Here is a 20422-nt window from a genome sequence, read left to right on the forward strand (position 1 = left end):
CAGGAAATACTCTGCCGTTACCCTTCTCACTGATCCTGCCTTCATGGCTAAGAATCAGGTTCCTGGCTTCTCGCCCGATCCTTTTAAGTTTCCGTCTTTGACTGCCTTCGTTGGGTCTGAGGAACGGGATAGGTTGCTCTGTCCCTGTCGGGCGCTTAGGTTTTACCTCGATAAAACTGGGGGGGGCAGTGTCCTCGATCTCATCTGTTTTTGCCCATTAAGCAGGGTCAGCAGGATATCTCCTCTCAGTCAGTGTCTAGATGGATCTGTCAGGTCATCAAGTATGGTTACGATCACTCAGACGATCAGGTTCGGGCGTTGTATAAGGTGAGAGCTCATGAGATCAGGGCCCTTGATGCGTCATTGGCCCTCCTCAATGGGTCCCCCTTTCAGGAGGTCATGTCTGCGGCTTTCTGGCACGGACAGACTACCTTCACAGATTTTTATCTCCAGTCTTTGGCTTCTCATTCTGATGGATGGATGGATGACGGGTTTCGCGCCTACATGAATCCGCCCTTACCGATTTCATCTCACTGACAGAAGTCAGTGTTTAGTCGGCGTCTCCTCCACAGTAATTCAGTGATTTTAAATAGTATGCTATCCGGCACCACGATGGTACACCTGCTCGTTTTACGGGGAGGTTTTCCATTTTTAGCTTATGCCAAATTTGGTCTGAAGCATTCTTGGGTGAAGGGGAACAAATTTTGTATAAATGGAGGGTCTGGCCCCCCTGGGGGCCGAGGGGCGGGGCCCAATAGGGGAAATATAACAAATTCTTTAAAATCCTTCTTCTTCTGTAGGAATGAAAGGATTTGTTCAATATTTGGTCAGAAGCTTTCTTGGGGGAAGGGGAAGAAATTTTGTATAAATGGTGGGTCTGGCCCCCCCTGGGGTCTGAGAGGCATGGCCCACCCAATAGGGGAAATATAACAAATTCTTTAAAATCCTTCTTCTTCTGTAGGAATGAAAGGATTTGTTCCATATTTGGCATGAAGCATCCTTGGGTAAAGGGGAACAATTTTTGTATAAACCGTGGGTCTGCCCCCCCAGGGGCTTAAGGGGCAGGGCCCAATAGGGGAAACATAGCAAATTATTCTTTAAAATCCATCTACTTCTGTAGGAATGAAAGGATTTAGTCCATATTTGGTGTGGAGCATCCTAGGGTAAAGGGGAACAAATTTTGTATAAACGGTGGCTCTTTCCCCCCCCCCTGGTGGCTGAGGGACGGGGCCCAATAGGGGAAACAGCAAATTCTTCAAAATCCTTCTTCTTCTGTAGGAATGAAAGGATTTGGTCCATATTTGGTGTGGAGCATCCTTGGGTGAAGGGGAACCAAATTTGTATAAACGGTGGGTGTAGCCCCCCTGGGACCTGAGGAGTGGGGACCAATGGGGGAAATAGAGGTAAAACCTTTATAATCCTTCTTCTACCATAGGGAATAAGGGATTTTATCCTAATTTAGTCTGGAGCATCCTTGGGCAAAAGGGACTCAATTTCATATAAACAGCGAGTGTGGCCCACCTGGGGGCAGAAGGGAAGATGGGCCCAATAGGGGAAACATAGCAAATTCTTCAAAATCCTTCATCTTCTGTAGGAATGACAGGATTTTGTCCAAATTTGGTGTGAAGCATCCTTAGGTAAAAGGGAACAACTTTTGTATAAACGGTGTGTCTGACCCCCTGGAGGCAGAGAGGCAGGGCCCAATAGGGGAAATAGAGGTAAAACCTTTAAAATCGTTCTTCTACCATAGGGGTTAAGGGATTTTATCCTAATTTAGTCCAGAGCATCCTTGGGCCAAGGGGACTCAATTTTGTATAAGCAGTGAGTGTGATCTCCAAGGGCGGGGCCCAATAGGGGAAATAGAGGTAAACCTTTAAAATCCTTCTTCTACCATAGGGATGAAGGGATTTCTTCCCAATTTGGTCTGGACTCAATTTTGTATAAACAGTGAGTGTGGCCCCCCCGGGGGGCAGAAGGGTGGGCCTGATAGGGGAAACATAGCAAATTCTTCAAATACCTTCTTCTGTACGAATGACTGGATTTTATCCTTATTTAGTCTGGAGCATCCTTGGGCCAAGGGGACTCAATTGTGTATAAACGGTGGGTATGACCCCCTAGGGGCAACGGGGTGGGGCTCTGTTCGAAGTTTGTTCTTGCTATATCTCAAGTACTGGATGGATCTTTCTGAAATTTCATATGTACTTACAGCACCTACCATGGAGTGCTATATCTTAACTTCATACCAATTATTTTAAACATATTCAGGTGAGCGATACAGGCCCTCTGGGCCTCTTGTTGAAGTACTTTCGGGACTTAATTAGGGGGGATTCCTTAAACCTTTTCCCTACCTTGAGCATGTCTTGAGTTTGTTCCGTCAGCCTGGTCTGCCTGGATTCGTAGCCTCCACTACCTTAAAACAAATTCGCATACTAAAGTTATGGTAATTATTACTGAAATGAAATTGAGGTTTTTGAAGTAAAAATAATTTTCATGATGTAATACTTACCATAACTTTATGGAGTCCCATCCTTTATTCCTCCCCTTGCCTCCTCATCCCGGCTGCCTTTAGGCTCCATAAAAGGGGTTTGAGGAAGGGAGATCACTCCGTGGCTCTGTCATTGAGATATGGGTTACGTCACGGTACGTAGGGAGGTAGGGATATTTGAATCTTTTGTTTTTGGGCTACAAAGATGGGTGTAAGTATTGTATATGCATACTAAAGTTATGGTAAGTATTACATCATGAAAATTGGTTTTACTTCAAAAAACTCAATTTATTACCATGCATTGATATGGATGAGTCCATTATGGTCTACAGTGGTGAAAGGGTTAATATTTAACAAAGTTTTCAGAGTATCACATCTTGATTAAGTTTATATAGATTGCTTTCCATAATTTCAGATGTGACAGCTCTAGTTTTCAAACGACCTGCAAGTTTTGAGTACAAGTCAGGTCAATGGGTTCGGATTGCCAGCCTCGACCTGGGTAAGAGTGAGTACCATCCTTTCACTTTGACCTCTGCCCCCCATGAGGAACATCTCAGTCTGCATATTCGCGCTGTGGGACCCTGGACCACCAACATTCGTGAACTCTATGACCCTGACCGACTGGAATACAAGAAGTACAAGCTTCCCAAGGTAAGGTTTACAAATTATTATACCCCCCCGTAACGAAGTTAGGGGGGTATACTGGAATCACCCAGTCTGTCTGTCTGTCATCCGCAGTAACTTAAATTGTCTGGAAAACTCCATCTTAACTAACAAGCAAATTTTATTTAAACTTCACTTGGAGGATCAGTATGTTATGTAGGTGTAAACTGGCATTTTAATTTCAGATTTCAACACTTTTTAACGGAGTTACAGCCCTTTATGTGAAATAACTTGTCCAGAAACCCAACTTCCAGCATCTGCAGGGGGTATTAAAGTTAACCTTTGGATGACAGTTCTAGTTGTCACTGACTGCAAAGAAAAGATTTTTAGCTCACATGACCCACAGGGCCAAGTGAGCTTATCCCATGGCGCAGCGTCCGGCGTCCGGCAACTTTTTCCTTGAAAACACTACTAGTCCTGAACGGCTCAGAGGATTTTGACCAAATTTGGTCTGGAGCATCAATGACCAAAGGGTTCTCAGTTTTGTATAAACAGAGGGTATGGTGCCCCTGGGGGCAAGGGGCGGCGCCAAATAGGGGGAAAATAGGTAAATCTTTCAAAATCTTCTTCTCAACCAATAGAAGGATTTTGACCAAATTTGTCCTAGAGCATCTTTGGACAAAGGAGACTCAAGTTTGTATAAACGGAGGCTAGGGTGTAGCCCCTCTGGGGGTCGAGGGGCGGGCCCAATAGGGGAAATAGAGGATTTTTTTTCTCCTACTATACAAGTGAAGGGAGTTAAACCAAATGCAGTCTGAAGCATGGTTAGGGACAAAAGAATCAATTTTGTATAAACTGAGGTGTGTGGACCCCCTACTTTGAGGCAGATGGTTACGGCCAATTAGGGGAAATAGAGGAAAACATTAAAGATCCTTCTCCTTCTGTACCGTTTAAGGGATTTTAAACAAACTTGTTCTGGAGAATCTTTGTTGCCAATTTGGTCTGGACTCAATTTTGTATAAACTGAGGTGTGTGGACCCCCTACTTTGAGGCAGATGGTTACGGCCAATTAGGGGAAATAGAGAAAAATTGGGACATAACATGGAAACTCATTTTAGTGGTGTCTTTCCCACCAAAACAGATTTATATGTAGTTCTTCTTGCAACTTTGTTTCTTGTTCTCCTTTGATAAACCTGTATGGTACTCAGCAGGTTTTAAATCGAAAAATAAAATACCAGGTGATCTATTAAGGCTCCTGGGCCTCTTGTTAAAAAATGGGTTCTTTAGAGGCATTGCCAGGTATATAATGATGGGCTGAAGTGAAAGATGTTTCTTGGTAATATGCTCAGAAAATGATTTTTATTTCATGAGAGAAACTTAACCCAAATAAAGATTTGGAGAAATTCAGTATTCTGTTTTCAGATTCATGAAGGGCTTAAACAAGAATCATAAATGAGGGAAAAGTGAGAAAAATAATCCTTATAAGGGCCAAACTTGTTTTAAGAAAAAGGTTTGAATTTCAAATTGATTGTACAAATGATATAAGCTTATTTGATTGCAGCTATTCCTTGACGGCCCCTATGGGGAGGGACATCAGGATTGGTATCGGTTTCCGGTGGCCATCTTAGTTGGTGGTGGAATCGGGGTCACACCCTTTGCTTCCATCTTGAAAGACATTGTCCATAAGTCAAAAATTGATGACTTTAGATTTCCATGCAAAAAGGTTGGTAGAAAAACTTTATATACATGTTTTTTTAACAATGTAAATATTCTTGCTGGTTACTTGTAGATAATATATAGACTTGTTCTAATTGTTTGAGACGAGGCACATATGATGTAAGATATCTAATCCTATATATAGACATAGTTGTAATTATGCACTGCCCTCCCACTTATCGTTTATTTTATGTTTTATATCAATAACCTTTAATTGACCCTGTGCCTTCTTGTTGGGATGAAGGGCTATCAATAAATGACATTTCATTTCGAATAACTTCTGTTCAAGTTTACCCGAGAGAGATGCAGGCCCTATGGGCCTTTTGTTAAAAGAAATGTTGAAAGGTTTCCGAGGTATTGAATCAACAATTTCAGCACTACCTGTATTCATGATCCTGTGGTGTTTTTTTAGGTGTATTTCCTGTGGGTGACCCGTACCCAGAAACAGTTTGAATGGATGACAGATATCATCCGGGAAGTTGAAAACAACGACTTGAAAAGCTTCGTCGATGTTCACATCTTTATTACACAGTTCAAGGAGAAGTTTGATTTCAGGACTACTATGTTGGTAAGAAATATCAAACAGCTGGAAAATTATTACATTTCACACAATTTTTTGTTTGTTACCATGTGTTTCATTTGCTGTGTTTTAATTATTTATGCCGCAGTATTGTATCAGGGAGTTCTGCACCTGATAGAAATCTGATAATATTGGTCAAGGTTAAAGGGTCACTTGAACATGGATAAAAAAGAAGAGCGAGGAAAGGAAAAGATCAAAAACTATATCGATCTAGTGAAGATGATGTGCACCAAGATCCCTCTAAAGTCTCCTGTTTTGTTATTCCATTTGCTGTATTATTAATTTGCGGTTCAACCCTCCACTAATTACTGATACAAAAGAAGTACCTTGCAGGTAATGATGCATTTGATAGCACCTTTGTTGTATATTTGTTTCTCCTGTACTAGTGATTGCAGCATTTTCATGCCTCAACAACTTAGTGGAAACGGCATATAAAAGCTGACAATGCAAATATCCAGTGTCACTTAATCTTCCACCTACTGTATCGAAGGAGCACCGACATTTCAGTTTATTCTTGCATGGTAACAAATATAGGCTGCCCTGGTATAAAAAGCCTATTACCAGTCAAATTTAACCAGCAATCTCCTTTTTAGCCCACCATCATCTGATGGTGGGCTATTCAAATCACCCTGCATCCGTGGGCAGTGGTCCGCCGTCCGTCCTTAAACAATTCTTGTTATCGGTATTTCTCAAGGAGTACCAAAGGGATCTTTCTCAAATTTTATATGTAGGTTCCCCTTGGTCCTTAGCTGTGTAGGGCAATTTTTGAGACTGATCAGATAAACAACATGGCCTACAGGCAGCCATCTTAGATTTTGATACTGAAAGTTTGTTATCGCTATATCCTCGGGAAGTACCAGAGGGATCTTTCTCAAATTTTATATGTATGTTTCCCTTGGTCCTTAGCTGTGCAGGGCAATTTTTGAGACTGATCGGATAAACAACATGGCCGACAGGCAGCCATCTTAGATTTTGATACTGAAAGTTTGTTATCGCTATATCCTCGGGAAGTACCAGAGGGATCTTTCTCAAATTTTATATGTATGTTTCCCTTGGTCCTTAGCTGTGCAGGGCAATTTTTGAGACTGATCGGATAAACAACATGGCCGATAGGCAGCCATCTTGGATTTTGATAGTGAAAGTTTGTTATCGCTATTTCTCAGGAAGTACAGGAGGGATCTTTCTCAAATTTTAAATGTAGGTTCCCCTTGATCCCTCGTTGTGTATGTTATATTTTGAGACTGATCATAAAAACAAAATGGATTAAAAGAAGAACTAAACAGATCTTTCTCATATTGCAATGATCGATTCTATTTCTTTCACATTAAGTACTGTACTAGTAAATATGTGAAATGACAAACTCACTTTGAAGGTTGGCTTTCATACACATCAGTATTAAGTTTAGATCAAAAGTTACCTCAAGGTGCATTTACTGTTAACATGACTCGATCAAACAGATTAGAGGAAAGAAGAGAAAAGATTGAACTGACAAAGAACTAATGAAGATGGTACAAAGGTGGTCGCCAAGATCCCTCTGGGATCTCTTGTTATTAGCTCACCTGGTCCGAAGGACCATAGTGAGCTTATGCCGTGGCGGATCCATCGTCTGTCGTCAACTTTTCTTTAAAACCTATCTCCTCCTAAACGCGAAAAAGAGTATTTCAACCGAATTTAGTCGGAAGCATCGGTAGGGAAGGGCAATCATTTCTTACATAAATGAGGTTGGTACGACCCCTGAGGCCAGGCCCTGAAAAGGAACTTAGCTAAATTTGCTTTAAAACGCATCTCCTAAACAAAGGATAGGATTTCAACCAAATTTAGTCTGAAGCATAATTATGCTTATAAGTAGGGATGGGCAATCATTTCCTTAATAAATTAGGTTGGTTCGACCCCTGAGGCCAGGGGGGTGGGGCCCTGAAGGGGAACTTGGCTAAATTTGCTTTAAAACGCATCTCCTGCTTTACGCAAGAGAGGATTTCAACCAAATTAAGTCTAAAGCATCACTTGGGGAGGGCAATCATTTCTTAAATAAATGAGGTTGGTTCGACCCCTGAGGTCAGGGGGGCGGGGCCCTGAAGGGGAACTTGGCTAAATTTGCTTTAAAACGCATCTCCTCCTAAACACCAGAGAGGATTTCAACCAAATTTAGTCTGAAGCATCACTAGGGGAGGGCAATCATTTCCTAAATAAATAAGGTTGGTTCGCCCCCTGAGGCCAGCGGGCGGGGCCCTGAAGGGGAACTTAGCTACATGTATATATTTTTTTTTAAATTGCCTCTCTTCCTAAACGCCAGAGACAATTTCAACCAAATTCGCTCTGAAACTTCATTGGGGGAGGGCAATCATTTCCTAAATAAATGAGACCGGTTCGACCCCCTGGGCTAGGAAGACCAGGCCACAAAAAGGAAAATTATATCATATTTTGCTTTAAGACGCTAATATCCCCTACTTGCCTGCAAACATTTCTTATTGGATGAGGTTGATTTGACGACCCCTGCGGTCCTAAGAAATGGTACAGCTAGATTATCATATTCTAAGGTGTAGTTTTCATAAATTGTTAAAAATTGGTATCTAGGTTTATAAAAGCTTATAGTTGAAAGAAAATTAAAGTATTGTCTAATTACACCCTGTAATATGACATATAACTTATTTCAAAATCTGTTAACATGGCAACTCAATGGAGGCCCCTGATTAGTTGAAAGTCAGATATTGTGGTCCCAGTTGGGTTAGAACATAGATCTTAAATTGTCTGGTTTTGAGGAAATTTCATATAAAGATGTACTACCATAATGCATTCAATTGTAATGACTTATATATGTATAAAACCATGTGAGCGATACAGGTTCAATGGACCTCTTGTTTTGTTAATATTTTACTCTCATTTGTGATAACGATGTCTTCAAATTCCAGAATCTTCACGTAATCAAAAAGGAAAGTTCAAAAAAGTACTATTCTATAGATGTTTCACCTAAAATGTTGTTGCTTCTTTCCACACAATTGCTAGAAGAGAAAGCCACAGGGAGACACATCAGAAGCAGTCTAAATAACTCTGATGAGATTTGTTTGTGAATTCCAATACACTTAATTAAAAGTCCAACAGTCACCAAGATTTTTACATAGATATATTATCTGCAAATTCATCAAATATAGGTCAATGTGACCTATATTTTCTGCTTTTGTTCGGCTGCATTTTACTACATTTTCTAGCTACACTTTGTTTCTTCAGTACATCTGAGAACAGAATTTGTATGTTTTACGTACATTTCCTAGTTATATCTTTGTTCCTTCAGTACATCTGCGAGCAGCATTTGTATGTTTTACACACATTTCCTAGTTATATCTTTGTTCCTTCAGTACATTTGTGAGCAGCATTTGTATGTTTTACACACATTTCCTAGTTATATTTTTGTTCCTTCAGTACATCTGCGAGCAGCATTTGTATGTTTTACACACATTTTCTAGTTATAGCTTTGTTTACAAACATTTTCTAGTTATGTCTTTGTTCCTTCAGTACATTTGTGAGCAGCATTTGTATGTTTTACACACATTTCCTGGTTATATTTTTGTTCCTTCAGTACATCTGCGAGCAGCATTTGTATGTTTTACACACATTTCCTAGTTATATCTTTGTTCCTTCTGTACATCTGAGAGCAGCATTTGTATGTTTTACACACATTTCCTAGTTATATCTTTGTTCCTTCAGTACATCTGCGAGCAGCATTTGTATGTTTTACACACATTTTCTAGTTATATCTTTGTTTACAAACATTTTCTAGTTATGTCTTTGTTCCTTCAGTACATCTAAAAGTAGCATTTGTATGTTTTACACACATTTCCTAGTTATATCTTTGTTTCTTCAGTACATCTGTGAGCAGCATTTGTATGTTTTACACACATTTCCTAGTTATATTTTTGTTCCTTCAGTACATCTGCGAGCAGCATTTGTATGTTTTACACACATTTCCTAGTTTAATCTTTGTTCCTTCAGTACATCTGAGAACAGAATTTGTATGTTTTACACACATTTCCTAGTTATATCTTTGTTTCTTCAGTACATCTGTGAGCAGCATTTGTATGTTTTACACACATTTCCTAGTTATATTTTTGTTCCTTCAGTACATCTGTGAGCAGCATTTGTATGTTTTACACATATTTCCTAGTTATATCTTTGTTCCTTCAGTACATCTGAGAGCAGCATTTGTGTGATTTACGTACATTTTCTTGTTTTGTCTTTGTTCCTTCAGTACATCTGCGAGCGACATTTCCAGAAAGTGGCCGGGAAGAGTTTATTCACTGGTCTGAGTGCCACCACCCATTTTGGCAGACCACAGTTTCAAGACATCCTTAGGTCTATAGGCACTGAACACCCTAAGGTACAGAATAGTCTTAACTTGTTATAGATAATAAGTGCTCACTTAAGGTATACCGTAAATATTCGTGTATAGTGCACACTTTTTTAAGGAAATATAAAATTGTCAAGAAAGGGGTGTGCACTATACACAAAAACAATCCAAAACCAGTCCTTACTTAGGCGCGACCATTTATCTCAAATTTTTCAGGGTTTTTCGGAAATGTTTTGAAATATGCTAGTACAAGCTGTATAACGTATTATTAAGGACAACAAAAATGCAAATATAGGGTACGGAACAACCTTGTTATAGAAAACTTTAAACATAGTAATTTTAATTGATTGTTCTTTATCACATCTGATCTATCTGAATGTATTGTTACCATTTAATGGACATATTGGTGACTTGATTGTTATATAATTTTAATTATATTGATGATATATAAGGCAGCCTTAGTTTCTGCAGGCTTACTGGTGAGACTTTAGATATATGTAAATAGTCCATGTCCATGAAAAGCTTGTACTTATTTCCCATTGTTTTCGTCTTCCCATTGACAGGTTAATCGTGTTGGGGTGTTCAGCTGTGGTCCACCACCAATGACCAACACACTGGACAAGACCTGCTCCGACCTCAACAAAATACAGGGTACCATATTCAAACACCACTTTGAGAACTTTTAGAGGGAAAGAAATACAGTGCGACCTACATATGAGACCACTTCTTCTGCCAACAGACAAAGATTTCTAATATGGAACATGTCCAGGAGAATACCTCTCCTACTGATTAAAATGATACTTTTTCAGCCTGTTTGGAAGAAAATTTCATGTTGAATAAATGGTCTGAGGAACAAGAGAAGAATCTAATCAAGTGGTGATATTAGACATATTTCAAAGGGTAATCTTTTGTGTGGTCACATAGTACGGGAGATGAATCACAACAGTGAAATTTTCAGTATGGTTATGTTACTGTCCTAAAAGAGGTGGTCAATCCGGGCGAGTTCTGTTTTATTAGAAAGTCCAAGTATTCAGATATTTAAATAGAAATTCATTTTAAAGAGTTTGAGTTTTGCATTTAGAGCAAGACCATATCCTATTCACTGATTGAATATGTCTATTTAGACATTAGATAAAATCACAACATTTAGATCTTAATCTTTTACTCTGATTAATGTACATCAAAAAATTAATTATATCTCGCATAAAAAGTAGAACTATTTCATGATAACAAATACAAGCATGCATCAGCAAAATTTAAAACCCCTCTATTTTAACAGCCACTGAATATTACACTTACAAATTAAAAACAAAATTGTACTATGCTTAATGTTAAAATGATAATTATACAATTTTATATGTAAACTGATGAAAACAAAAGGGATTCTTGGAAAGTCTGATCCTTATGTAAACATGTTTCAAAATGATTTGAATTTAACCTTACTTTGTAGTTGGGGTTCATGAAAGTTGGTAAAACAGAGATCCTGGACTCATAATTGGCTTGTAACTTCAGAAATTCTGAAATATTGTACTCACTTAGAATTTAAAAGTATAGCCATATGTGGGACAAATATAAATTTTATTTTTTGACTTGACTAAAAGAAATTATCCCAAAGTACTTGATGTATAAAAATTGTAGTTTTATTTAAGATAATGCAGATAGCTATAGTTGCTTATAGGATTTTGTTGTATCAAGGTTTGTAACCCTAGTGACATAATACGATAAAGTTTGAATTAATTAATGTTATGTATATATATACTTATATTTCTACAAACACTTAAAACTTGACTTGTATGTCATCAAGTTAATGAATTTATACATAACTGGACTTACTAGAGAGGTTTAGCAACCTTTCAGGTAAAGATACATGTAAGCTACACATCCATTTACACTTACAAAACTAAACTCCATGAAAACATGTCGGTTCACGTGTACTTGTAACATGCATGCGTACAGTATAACATGGTGTCTAATTCCATCCATTCTTTTGACAAATGCAATTTAACAAAGCCAATGGCAAAATGCATAACAAAATATGTTATACTGTAACGCTATACTGTAAGTATGTTGGGGCCTCGTTTCAAATGCAATAGAAATTTGGGTGGTTGGGTGGCATAGTGGATAACATACTCACCTTTCCCTAAGGCGGCCGAGATTTGATTCCCCAATCGGACTTGAAAATTTATAAGTTCATTTAGATATTTCAAATGCAACATTCGCATGTAAATATTAGTCGAATGTTGGCCATTTATAGTTTTGAAGAAGACATGCCATCATAACGTTTTATATCAGTAATGGTTTCATTCATAAGTTTTGGGATTTAAAAATAATATTTTACACATGAGTACTTAATTACTTGTATGTCGCCAACCAACTTGTATGTCTGGAAAAAGCCTTGAAGTTATGTACACTTGTATAAAGGGAGTTCCCCCTACATTTACACGTACAAGTTCATGTAAGGTTGCTAAACCTCTCTATTTTGAATATGAAAAGTGCTCATTAAAAGAGAAACTGTGATTGAATAATAGGATTTACAGCTTCTCCAAGTCATGCAAGAATTGATGGTTGATCAATCTAGTGGACTCCTTTTAAATATATATTTTTGTGCCAGAAAAATTGTAATAATAGGAGTATTAAATTAACTGAAATGTTACCATATCAAAAATTTACTATTAAATAGACTTCTATATTTGGTACTGTGTAATTCTGATAAGGTAGAAACAGTAAGGATATAATATTAATGTATACAATTATCAAACATGATTTTTTTGTACAAGTAATCTTCAATTGCAACTCATTTTGTTTGCGATACAAAATATGATTGAATTTTATCATTTTTTTTTACATTAACAGAAATTTTGCCTGCCATTTCCAAATTTAAATCATAATTTGTGTACATTGTAACTAAAATATCAATCAAAGAAAGATACATATTTTTAAAACTTAACAGTAATACACCATGAACAGGAACTACCTGGTACATTAGATGGAATCCACTGTACATAATGATTTCTAGTAAGCAAGCTGCATGTATCCATTAAATTGTAACATTGTTAATTGTAAACTTAATTAAATTTAAATTGGACCTGTATGTATTCAATATCTTATATAGTTGAGTAATTGTTTGATTCTGTACATTATCTTTAAAACTTTGGCATTATATGTAATGAGTGTAGTTCACGTGTGTTTGATCTAGTCCCTTTATAATTATGAGTACATGCACTTTTGGATGTTATTTAATTTAAAAATGTTTCTGAAGTGATTATTCCTTATTGAAATTGCTAAAAAAGAAGTATATAGCATTATACATTTAGTCTATTGTTTGAGAAAGAGACTTAAATCATTTCTATAAAGTAAAGATTAGCAAAAATATATTCTACGCTTTCTTCACCCAAACCTGTAATGTTTTCTTGAAATGTTTGGTTCTCCAAAATTGGCCTCAGAAATCACCTTAATACTGTAATCAGTTCATGTATTTTGTCAGAAAATTCAAGCCAACCTAGGTCTGTAACCATACTTCATTGGGTGCCTATGCATAAATGCATACCCTTTCCATGGTTCTCAAGGATCCAATATAACACTTAATCTCTTTGCAATTAGCCATTGTGAAGTCCATGCCAGTGTATCTCATTATATATACCAATGATTTTTTTTTAATAGAATTTATGTAATTGATTTTTTGTATTGGGTCTTCACAGGATGATCTATGTTGAGATGAAATTCCACTGCAGTATTTACATATAACTACATTTCTTTTTATGCAAAATAAATTCTGATTTATATACTTTTCAGACTTCATTTATTGTTTTTCTATATCGTTTTACTGAGATCACATATACATAGGACGGTTGGCAGTGATCTCATATAAAGGGCCATATTGAAATGGATTACTAATCCACTGGACGGTTGGCAGAGATAACATATATATATAGGGTCACATATATATGATCATATTGAAATGGAATACTAATCCATTGGACAGTTGGCAGAGATCACATATACATAGTACCATAATGAAATGGATTACTAATCCATTGGATGGTTGGCAGAGATCACATATATTGAGCCATATTGAAATGGATTACTAATCATTGTACTGGACAAATGGCAGAGATCACATATATCAAATCATAATGAAATGGATTACTAATCCACTGGACGGTTGGAAGAGATCACATATATATAGGGCTACATTGAAATGGGTTACTAATCCATTGGACAGTTGGTAGAGATCACATATATAGGGCCACATTGAAATGGATTACTTATCCATTGAACGGTTGGCAGAGATCACATATATAGGGCCATATTGAAATGGATTACTTATCCACTGGACGGTTGGCAGAGATCACATATATAGGACCATAATGAAATGGATTACTAATCAACTGGACGGTTGGCAGTGATCTCATATAAAGGGCCCTATTGAAATGGTTTACTAATCCACTGTACTGGACGGTTGGCAGATATCACATATATAGGACTATAATGAAATGGATTACTAATCAACTGGACGGTTGGCAGTGATCTCATATAAAAAAATTGAAATGGTTTACTAATCCACTGTACTGGACGGTTGGCAGAGATCACATATATAGGGCCATATTGAAATGGATTTCTTATCGATTGGACAATTAGCAGAAATCACATATGTAGGGCCATATTGAAATGGATTACTAATCCACTGGACGGTTGACAGAGATCACATATACAGGGCCATATTGAAAGGGATTACTAATTCACTGGACGGTTGGCAGAGATCACATATATAGAGGACCATATTGAAATGGATTACTAATCCACTGGATGGTTGGCAGAGATCACATATATATATAGGACCATATTGAAATGGATTACTAATCCCCTGGATGGTTGGCAGAGATCACATATATATAGGGCCACATTGAAAGGGATTACTAATTCACTGGGCGGTTGGCAGATATCACATATATAGAGGACCATATTGAAATGGATTACTAATCCACTGGATGGTTGGCAGAGATCACATATATATATAGGACCATATTGAAATGGATTACTAATCCCCTGGATGGTTGGCAGAGATCACATATATATAGGGCCACATTGAAAGGGATTACTAATTCACTGGGCGGTTGGCAGATATCACATATATAGAGGACCATATTGAAATGGATTACTAATCCACTGGATGGTTGGCAGAGATCACATATATATATAGGACCATATTGAAATGGATTACTAATCCCCTGGATGGTTGGCAGAGATCACATATATATAGGGCCACATTGAAAGGGATTACTAATTCACTGGGCGGTTGGCAGATATCACATATATAGAGGACCATATTGAAATGGATTACTAATCCACTGGATGGTTGGCAGAGATCACATATATATATAGGGCCACATTGAAATGGATTACTAATCCACTGGATGGTTGGCAGAGATCACATATATATATAGGACCATATTGAAATGGATTACTAATTAGTATAATCCACTTGACAGTTGGCAGAGATCACATATGTAGGGCTATATTGAAATGGATTACTAATCCATTGAATGGTTGGTAGAGATCACATATATAGGGCCATATTGAAATGGATTACTAATCCACTGGACAGTTGGCAGAGATCACATAAACATAGTACCATAATGAAATGGATTACTAATCCATTGGATGGTTGGCAGAGATCACATATATTGGGCCATATTGAAATGGATTACTAATCATTGTACTGGACAAATGGCAGAGATCACATGTATCAAATCATAATGAAATGGATTACTAATCCACTGGACGGTTGGAAGAGATCACATATATATAGGGCTACATTGAAATGGGTTACTAATCCATTGGACAGTTGGCAGAGATCACATATACATAGTACCATAATGAAATGGATTACTAATCCATTGGATGGTTGGCAGAGGTCACATATATTGGGCCATATTGAAATGGATTACTAATCATTGTACTGGACAAATGGCAGAGATCTCATATATCAAATCATAATGAAATGGATTACTAATCCACTGGACGGTTGGAAGTGATCACATATATATAGGGCTACATTGAAATGGGTTACTAATCCATTGGACAGTTGGCAGAGATCACATATATAGGGCCACATTGAAATGGATTACTAATCCATTGAACGGTTGGCAGAGATCACATATATAGGGCCATATTGAAATGGATTACTTATCCACTGGACGGTTGGCAGAGATCACATCACATATAAAAAGGGCCATATTGAAGTGGATTACTAATCCACTGTACTGGACGGTTGGCAGAGATCACATATATAGAGGCCCATATTGAAATGGATTACTAATCCACTGGATGGTTGGCAGAGATCACATAGCAGTGATCTCATATAAAGGGCCCTATTGAAATGGTTTACTAATCCACTGGACAGTTGGCAGAGATCACATAGATAGAGCCATATTGAAATGGATTACTAATCCATTGAATGGTTGGTAGAGATCACATATATAGGGCCATATTGAAATGGAATACTAATCCACTGGACAGTTGGCAGAAATCACATATTTAGGGCTATATTGAAATTGATTACTAATCCACTGGACGGTTGGCAGAGATCACATCACATATAAAAAGGGCCATATTGAAGTGGATTACTAATCCACTGTACTGGACGGTTGGCAGAGATCACACATATATGACCATATTGAAATGGAATACTAATCCATTGGACAGTTGGCAGAGACCACATATACATAGTACCATAATGAAATGGATTACTAATCCATTGCATGGTTGGCAGAGATCACATATATTGGGCCATATTGAAAGGGATTACTAATCATTGTACTGGACAAATGGCAGAGATCTCATATATCAAATCATAATGAAATGGATTACTAATCCACTGGACGGTTGGAAGAGATCACATATATATAGGGCTACATTGAAATGGGTTACTAATCCATTGGACAGTTGGCAGAGATCACATATATAGGGCCACATTGAAATGGATTACTTATCCACTGGACGGTTGGCAGAGATCACATATATAGGACCATAATGAAATGGATTACTAATCCATTGGACGGTTGGCAGAGATCACATATATAGAGCCACATTGAAATGGATTACTTATCCACTGGACGGTTGGAAGAGATCACATATATAGGACCATAATGAAATGGATTACTAATCAACTGGACGGTTGGCAGTGATCTCGTATAAAGGGCCATATCGAAATGGTTTACTAATCCACTGTACTGGACGGTTGGCAAAGATCACATATATAGGACTATAATGAAATGGATTACTAATCAACTGGACGGTTGGAAGTGATCTCATATAAAGGGCCATATTGAAATGGATTACTGATCCACTGGACGGTTGGCAGATATCACATATATATGACCATATTGAAATGGAATACTAATCCATTGGACAGTTGGCAGAGATCACATATACATAGTACCATAATGAAATGGATTACTAATCCATTGGATGGTTGGCAGAGATCACATATATTGGGCCATATTGAAATGGATTACTAATCATTGTACTGGACAAATGGCAGAGATCACATATATCAAACCATAATGAAATGGATTACTAATCCACTGGACGGTTGGAAGAGATCACAAATATATAGGGCTACATTGAAATGGGTTACTAATCCATTGGACAGTTGGCAGAGATCACATATATAGGGCCACATTGAAATGGATTACTAATCCACTGGACGGTTGGCAGAGATCACATATATAGGGCCATATTGAAATGGATTACTTATCCACTGGACGGTTGGCAGAGATCACATATATAGGACCATAATGAAATGGATTACTAATCAACTGGACGGTTGGCAGTGATCTCATATAAAGGGCCCTATTGAAATGGTTTACTAATCCACTGTACTGGACGGTTGGCAGATATCACATATATAGGACTATAATGAAATGGATTACTAATCAACTGGACGGTTGGCAGTGATCTCATATAAAGGGCCCTATTGAAATGGTTTACTAATCCACTGTACTGGACGGTTGGCAGATATCACATATATAGGACTATAATGAAATGGATTACTAATCAACTGGACGGTTGGCAGTGATCTCATATAAAAAAATTGAAATGGTTTACTAATCCACTGTACTGGACGGTTGGCAGAGATCACATATATAGGGCCATATTGAAATGGATTTCTTATCGATTGGACAATTAGCAGAAATCACATATGTAGGGCCATATTGAAATGGATTACTAATCCACTGGACGGTTGACAGAGATCACATATACAGGGCCATATTGAAAGGGATTACTAATTCACTGGACGGTTGGCAGAGATCACATATATAGAGGACCATATTGAAATGGATTACTAATCCACTGGATGGTTGGCAGAGATCACATATATATATAGGACCATATTGAAATGGATTACTAATCCCCTGGATGGTTGGCAGAGATCACATATATATAGGGCCACATTGAAAGGGATTACTAATTCACTGGGCGGTTGGCAGATATCACATATATAGAGGACCATATTGAAATGGATTACTAATCCACTGGATGGTTGGCAGAGATCACATATATATATAGGGCCACATTGAAATGGATTACTAATCCACTGGATGGTTGGCAGAGATCACATATATATATAGGACCATATTGAAATGGATTACTAATTAGTATAATCCACTTGACAGTTGGCAGAGATCACATATGTAGGGCTATATTGAAATGGATTACTAATCCATTGAATGGTTGGTAGAGATCACATATATAGGGCCATATTGAAATGGATTACTAATCCACTGGACAGTTGGCAGAGATCACATAAACATAGTACCATAATGAAATGGATTACTAATCCATTGGATGGTTGGCAGAGATCACATATATTGGGCCATATTGAAATGGATTACTAATCATTGTACTGGACAAATGGTAGAGATCACATATATCAAACCATAATGAAATGGATTACTAATCCACTGGACGGTTGGAAGAGATCACATATATATAGGGCTACATTGAAATGGGTTACTTATCCATTGGACAGTTGGTAGATATCACATATATAGGGCCACATTGAAATGGATTACTTATCCACTGGACGGTTGGAAGAGATCACATATATAGGACCATAATGAAATGGATTACTAATCAACTGGACGGTTGGCAGTGATCTCGTATAAAGGGCCATATTGAAATGGTTTACTAATCCACTGTACTGGACGGTTGGCAGAGATCACATATATAGGACCATACTGAAATGGATTACTAATCCACTGGATGGTTGGCAGAGATCACATATATAGAACCATATTGAAATGGATTACTAATACACTGGATGGTTTGCAGAGATATTGATATGGATTAATAATCCACTGGTTGTTTACAGAAATCACACATATAGGGCCATATTGAAATGGATAACTAGTCTACTGGATGGTTTTTAGAGATCACATTATAAGATAAGGCCAACTAAATTGGATAACTAGTGCACTTGATCATAAAGCGGTACAGCTAGACTAAAATTGAAATTTCAGTTTTAAATAGCATGCGCAGGTTTTCTTTTAGAAATTAGTCAAAATTTAGAAAAATCATATATATATATCCTTGTGCTTGCATGTAAAATCAGATTTCAGTAATATTATAATTTTGACATAGTCTGAATCTAAATCGATTTAAGATCATACAGCTTGCATGGAAATAAGAGGGAGATGCTAAAGTCAATACATGTAATGAACATTGATTTGCAAAACTTTTTAAAATAACTGTTTTACCCATTACGCACTAAATAATATACATTGGACAAATTATGAAATGGTAGAAAAAGAATCGCGTCGGACTAGACAGCAATAAATTCAGGGTCAGATACAACAGGATTCACAGTGTACATGTGAAGCTGGTACATGGTAAGAAAAAATAAACTACTGAATTAAAAATAAATATTTTTTATTTTCACAATAGTTATATATAGTTATTTCACATGATATTTGTGTCTTTATATATATATATATATATATGGTTCATTTTACCGAACAATCGGAAGAATTTTTTCATAGCTTAGCTTATTCTTGACATTTGTAACAATGGGTCCATACAGCCTGTCTCAATCATTGTATGACAACAGACAGTAGAAGGTATGTTTAATAGGTAACTGTACGAATGTGTTCGGTTTTGTGACTCCTTCGAGGAGCACTGTAATCAAATTTTTTACACATTAATTTTTAACATCGATAGGGCATTAAAGTAGGTCCACATCATATATTTGCACACACATAAAAGTCCTTCCTTCAGCAAGCTACAGGCTTAATATCAAGGCTCCAGGAATTAAGTTTTTTTTAAATATGTCTTTTCAAGTTAATTAACATACATGTGCTTGTCCTAATGTCACCTTGAAAATAGGTCAATGCCATTAATGTGAACAATTTGATAGCCCTCCACTGGTTCCAGCCTGTCATAGCTACAGACTAAAACATCGGAACTCTGGGTATTGCGTTTCTTTCGCGATTGTTCGATTTGTAACTTTGAAAGTTAGTCAAGGTTATTCATATAGACCACATGGTCACGTTACAACAGTCTGAAATACACATATGCTATATTGATACGGGTCACAACACACATATATGTTTATGTGTGTTTTGCCCCGTATAACATATATGTGTGTTGTGACCCGTATCAGTATAGCATATGTGTATTTCAGACATTTGTAACG

At 37.3% G+C, this 20422-nt stretch overlaps 1 protein-coding gene across 2 annotated transcripts in view; it reads left to right on the forward strand.

Annotated features, from left to right (window-relative positions):
* The window catches only part of LOC110445627 (dual oxidase 2-like), a 64364-nt gene extending 50851 nt beyond the window's left edge, over positions 1-13513 (forward strand). The window contains exons 27-31 of one of the 2 annotated variants that reach the window (XM_021490323.1): positions 2901-3136; positions 4650-4811; positions 5217-5372; positions 9628-9756; positions 10290-13513. In XM_021490323.1, the coding sequence (XP_021345998.1) occupies positions 2901-3136; positions 4650-4811; positions 5217-5372; positions 9628-9756; positions 10290-10412 (806 nt within the window). In that variant the 3' untranslated portion in view covers positions 10413-13513. Of the gene's footprint in view, positions 1-2900; positions 3137-4649; positions 4812-5216; positions 5373-8673; positions 9134-9627; positions 9757-10289 lie in introns of those variants that run through there. The other variant, XM_021490324.1, reaches the window with a different exon arrangement.
* The last annotated feature ends 6909 nt before the right edge of the window (positions 13514-20422 follow it).

The sequence above is a fragment of the Mizuhopecten yessoensis genome, unplaced genomic scaffold, assembly GCF_002113885.1.
Source record: "Mizuhopecten yessoensis strain PY_sf001 unplaced genomic scaffold, ASM211388v2 scaffold2329, whole genome shotgun sequence".
NCBI classification, from domain to species: Eukaryota; Metazoa; Mollusca; class Bivalvia; order Pectinida; family Pectinidae; genus Mizuhopecten; species Mizuhopecten yessoensis.